Raw genomic sequence first — 5,866 nt, 5'->3', positions numbered from 1 at the left:
GAGGAACTGGCCTGGCAGTTTGTCAAAAGAAAGAAAAAAAAAAAAAAAAAAAAAAAAAAAAAAAAAAAAAAAAAAGAAAGAAAGAAAGAAACAAAGAAGAAAACTAGCTGCTTTTCTAGAGGATCAGCTTTGAATCTCACTACCCACTATACTGCACAACTGTCTGTAGACCTCCACAGGAACCCCAAGCACTTACATAGTACACAGACATACAAGCAGGCCAAACACTTATATACATGAAAGAAAAATCAGAGTTCAGTAATAGAATGCTTGCCTATCACAGTCAATGACCTGGCTTTTATCCTCAGTATCTCCTCAAAATAAACAGACAAGCAACAAAAACAGCCTTTTTCATTTTAGTGTTAGTGGTCCATGGTTTTAATACCAGCAGGAGAATCCAGATTTCAAGGTCATTTACAGCTACACCCTAAATTAAGATCAACCCATGCTACATGAGGTCTTATCTTAAAACAAAACAAAGTTTAAAAGGCAGAAGGGGAGAGTCTCCCCACAAGTTCATGAGCAACTTTAACTAAACTCAGCTTAGAGGCTGGAAAGATCACTCAATGGCTAGAGTACTTGCTGCTCTTCTAGAGGACCCAGAATTGGCTTCCAGCACCCACACAGTAGTTCATAGTTGTGCACTGGGCATCAAAGCTTACCAGATTCTGGAAAGTGTTCTTAAGCAATGAGTCTCCATGAATATACTCTTGACCCTTTTATTTGTCAATATTTCCAGATTTTCTAATAACTTGTTCCTGATGTTTATGTTCTAGAAAGAGAGCTTTCCTTTGGCCAGGGCTCTGGTGTCTGTATGGAAGTTGACTTTGTAGTTAAGTACAGGGAATCCAATACCTTCTTCTGGCCTTTGCAGGCACCAGACATACACAAATATATATGTAGACAAAATACTCAGACACAGTGAAAAAAAAAAAAAAAAAACCTTAAAAAGAAAAAGTAGGGGCTGGTGAGATGGCTCAGTGGGTAAGAGCACCCGACTGCTCTTCCGAAGGTCCGGAGTTCAAATCCCAGCATGAACCACATGGTGGCTCATAACCATCTGTAACAAGATCTGACTCCCTCTTCTGGAGTGTCTGAAGACAGCTACAGTGTACTTACATATAATAAATAAATAAATCTTTATAAAAAAAAGAAAAAAGAAAAAAGAAAAAGTAGGGTTGGAGCCAGAGCTGGGCGTGGTGGTGCACGCCTTTAATCCCATCACTCGGGAGGCAGAGGCAGATTTCTGAGTTCGAGGCCAGTCTGGTCTACAAAGTGAGTTCCAGGATAGCCATAGTTATTCAGAGAAACCCTGTCTCGAAAAACCAAACCAAAGAAAAAAAAAAGAGTAGGGTTGGAGAGATGGCTCAATGGTTTAGAGCAATGGCTGCTCTTACAGAGGTCCTGAGTTCAATTCCCAGCACCCATAGTGGTTCATGACTATCTATAAAGGAATCTGATGCCTCCTTCTGGCATGCAGGTGTACGTGCAGCAGAATACTTATACATTAAGTAAATTAATTAAATTAATAAACAAATATGTAAAAATAAAAAGAGTAATGAAAGGTGAATACAATCCCAACACATTGTGTACATGTATAAAATTACCCCCCCCAAAAAAATCCCTTTAGAATTTAAAGAAAAAAGAAAAACAAAAACCACCCAGAAACCAGATCCTACAGAGAAGAATAAAATGTGGAAGTGTGAGCAACCCCAAAGTATAACCAGACTCCTGAAAACCACCTAAAATCTGCCACTTGCATTTTCTTTTGCTTATGTGTACAGTTGATGGTCACAGAGCCAGATGTTATGGCCACCACCTGCAGTCCTGGCAATTGGGAAATGGAGGCTTTAATTACACAAAATCAAAGCTATCCTGGGCTACATGAGATTCTATCCCCAAAAATAAAAAATTATTACAAGTAGGACATATTTAAAGTCTCCTAAAAACAACTACCATCTCCTGCACTTGGGAAATGCTAGTTTCTTTGAGGAAAAAATAGCCTGCAACTCGAGGGACTTCTAGATTCAGGGTCTGGGGCAGGTTCCACGGTAGGGAATGTTCTTCAATATAACCATTGTTCGAAGCAGGAGGATTCCAGGTTCCAGATAAGCTAAGACCCTGCCTTAAAAAGGGGAAGAATCCAAACATAGTGGCCCATACCTTTAATCCCAGACAGTGGCAGGCAGAGAACTGTTGAATTTTGAATGCCAGCATGGTCTACTCAGTGAGTTCTACAACAGATAGAACTACTACTCACTGACACACTGTTTTAATAAATAAATCAATAAACAAACAAACAAACAAACCAAGTGTAGTATTGACTGTTTAAGAGGATTGGAACTACACAGAGTTCAAGGCTAGACCAGGATTGAGACCTGTCTCTATTAGTGTGTGGTCTGCATATATGTAGACAAAACAAATAAAAGGAGGGCTGAGGATACAGCTCAGTTGATTAAGTGCTTGCCTATCCTATCCTTCACACACACACACAAAGATCACCCAGACTGAGGCTGAGGCAGAATTTGAAACTTCAAGTCAGTCTGGACAACTTGGCAAGCCATCTCAAAAAAATAACAAGGGATGGAAATAGAGCTCTGTGGGAGAACAGAAGGCCTGGCACACTACGTGTGCAGTGGGGGATGACCTGGAACCTCTGATCCTTTTACCTTAAACAGTGCACTACTACACTTGTTCTATTTGTTTACCTTTTTGCCAGGCCTTGAGTCCAACCCTAGGACCCCACCCCCACCTCCAAAGTAAAAGTCTATGAGGCAGGCATATGACATGCCTGCCTGTAATACCGAACTTGGGAAGCTGACACAGGGAGACTGACTGAGGCCAGCCTGGGATATTAGGGCTGACCCTATAAGGGAGAATCAGCCTTCCCTAGGGGTGAACTCCCTAAATGGTTATCCAATCCCAAATAGTAAGCTTTAGAAACAAATACATACACATTAACACTAAATGAACTCTGCACGTTGGATGAATTTGGGGAGAGAGGAGACAATGGGAATGGCTAGAGGAAGGAGACCAAGTAATTATATTTGAATTAAAATAAAGGCTTAGCTATTTTTCAGGCCTGGATAAATCATCAGTATTACACAAATACAAAAAAGGTTTATAACTTTCAAAGAAATCCTCCTAATATCTAGCATCCTCTAAACAATGATCCTCACCAAGGGGCCCTAATCAAAAGGGATACATTAAGAGACAGTGAAACTATGGTTCACAGAAAAAAATTCCCACTCCAGTTACTGTGTTCTAGGCACTTGATAGAAATGATCTCATACACACACACACGCGCACACACACGCACACACACGCACACACACACTTGGGAGACAGGTACCCACATGAAAGAGGCGGAAAACAAGGCCTTAAAGTTTAACTTACTCGGGGTTAGCACAGCCAACTCCAGATTCAAACCTCAGCTGTCATAGTGTCCTAACCACCACAATGAATTAACAAGTCAGGATAGGTGTTCCGACTAGAAATCTGGTAAATAAGCAGCAAGCTACAAGAACAGACTGATCGTATTAAAAATAAAAATAAAAAAAATAGGGCACCAGGGTAGCCCACGACCAAGCCACTACTGACTCACATTTAAAGGAAGAGTCGGGCCGCCAAACTGAACTGACAGGCATCAACCACCCTCAAAGTTGAAAGGAATCTTGTCACCCCACCCCTGAGCCACAGGTTCTCCAACGCCAGAATCCGGGCCACTCTGAAGCCCCTGGGTCCCGCGGCGCCCCGCGCCCCCTGCCCGCGCGGCCACCGCTACCTACGGACGTAGGGCTCCTCGCGGCCTCCCGCCCCCGGGCTGAGGCCTAGGCCGGGGCCGCCCACCCCAACCCACCGCGTCGCCTCCCGGCCCGAGGCCCCGCACTGACCGTTGTATGACTTCCCTTCGTCCGCCATGGCACAGGCAGGTACAGGGGCGGGTTCAGGCGCAGAACCTGACGCCACCAAACGCCAAGGAGCCTCGGCGCTCAGGACAGTAGCTCTCCTACGACCGGCGCCACCGCATTTATCCGGCGAAGCACGTCGCGCGCCGCCGACGTCCCCAGGATGTGGGCGGTGCCGCGGGGGACGGGAACGCGCTCTCTGAGCCTGCGCAGAAGCAGGGCGGCTGCTCGGAGGCGTGGCCAGGCCTTCCGAGGCCCGCCCACGGCCGGAGCTCCGGCCCGATGGCCTTTCGGCCGGCCCCGCCTTCCTACTTCTTCACTGGCCGGGCGCCTGAGCTAAACCTTCTGTTTTAGCACTGAACTCAAGAGGAGCAGGGACGAGGGCTACACTCAAGAATGGAGACCTGGCCTCTGAACGGGAGTAACGGCTCACAGTCCCTGCCGGTGGGATTCCGGCAGCGAGTAAGTCGCAGCTCAGTTCCTTGCCAGCCGCCGGCCTATGCCCTCTTAGCTTTTCTCACCTCCACGACGGATTATGACGAAATAGAAAATTGGAATGTAAGCCCCACTGGAGCAGGAACCTTAACTAATGCGCAACTTTTCTTCCTCCAGCACGCCTGGCACAGTATCGTGCCCAGTGTGAAACCCAAGTGTGAATTAAACGAAATCCTGTCCCTTGTAGGTCTTTAAATTGCCTAACGAAAAAAGCGTCAGAGCCGGGCGGTGGTGGTGCACGCTTTTAATCCCAGCAATGGGGAGGCAGAGGCAGGCTGATTTCTGAGTTCGAGGCCAGCCTGGTCTACAAAGTGAGTTCCAGGACAGCCAGGGCTATACAGAGAAACCCTGTCTCGAAAAAACAAAAACAAAAACAAAAAAAAAAACAAAAAAAAAGTGAAAAAAGCGTCAGGCCGGGTGTAGTGGAGCTGGTCTTTAAACCCAGCATTTGGAAGGCAGAGGCAGGCGGATCTTTGAGTTTGGGGCCAGTCTGGGCTCTCTAGACAGCCAGAGCTATGTAGATATCCTTCCTCAAAGAAATAAAAATAAAAAAAATAAAAGCTTTAGTCTCAGTATCACTTTGTCCACTACATAGATAGGGAACGCTACATAGACCATCTCAAAACAAAATCTGGGATCTAGTGAGCCTTAAGCCTTGATCTTCACTCAAGGCCCTAGCTGTCATATTGAAGCCTAATTGGTAAATAGGGAAAGTTGGTAGTTTTGGTTTTTGTTTTTTGAGACAGGGTTTCTGTATAACTCTGGCTGTCCTGAAAATTGCTTTGTAGACCAAGTTGGCCTCAAACTCAAGAAATCCACCTGCTTCTAACTCCCAAATGCTGACTGAAACTTTTTAATGTCAAACCTAAGAGCTCTTCTCGGAAACTTTTGGTGTGGCTAGGACTATTACAGCCTCAGATTTCTTGGCTATAGATGCCGCTGTGGGAGGGGGAAGGAGATGGGGTGCTGGTAGGCAGTGGAGCATGACTTTAATACTCATCAGGAAGGACAAAAAAACTCACTAACTCCCTTGAGGGTCTGTGTTAGGTGGGTCGCCTCCATTTTGCAGTGGTTTTGCTGAGGATCTTCGAAGGTACCAAAAAGTTGGGTACAAATTTGAGCTGGGCACAAATTCTCTTCTCCCAGCAGTAGAGCTCTTGCTTACTGAGGTCAAAAATCAGAACCAAGTGATTTGAAGATACAAAACAGGCTCAAACTGTTGGGTACTGGTCTTGGAAGTTGCCACCCAGTTATGAACCCACTTAGCTCCACTCCAAAGGAAAATTCTAATGAGTGCTGTTGTACTTGGCTACTCGCTTCTAGGAGGGAGTTGTGGGTACAGAGCTCCAAAGCTACCCTGCCTATCAGTAGGGGCCCATCATAGTCACCGACTTAACCCTTTTGGTTCTGGTATTGAGCAATGGTTAGCTTTCTGCTGAAGTCCATGACGATTCCCCCCCCCC

The 5,866-nt window shown here is 45.6% G+C and overlaps 1 protein-coding gene across 1 annotated transcript in view; it reads right to left on the bottom strand.

Annotated features, from left to right (window-relative positions):
- Nxf1 (nuclear RNA export factor 1) overlaps positions 1-4,056 on the bottom strand; it is a 14,965-nt gene extending 10,909 nt beyond the window's left edge. Inside the window, exon 1 of the mRNA XM_021198542.2 lies at positions 3,894-4,056. Within this exon, the coding sequence (XP_021054201.1) occupies positions 3,894-3,921 (28 nt within the window). The 5' untranslated portion in view covers positions 3,922-4,056. The remainder of the gene's footprint in view (positions 1-3,893) is intronic.
- Positions 4,057-5,866: the final 1,810 nt, after the last annotated feature.

The sequence above is a fragment of the Mus pahari genome, chromosome 1 (genome assembly GCF_900095145.1).
Source record: "Mus pahari chromosome 1, PAHARI_EIJ_v1.1, whole genome shotgun sequence".
NCBI classification, from domain to species: domain Eukaryota; kingdom Metazoa; phylum Chordata; class Mammalia; order Rodentia; family Muridae; genus Mus; species Mus pahari.
This window is presented reverse-complemented; position numbering and strand designations above follow the sequence as displayed.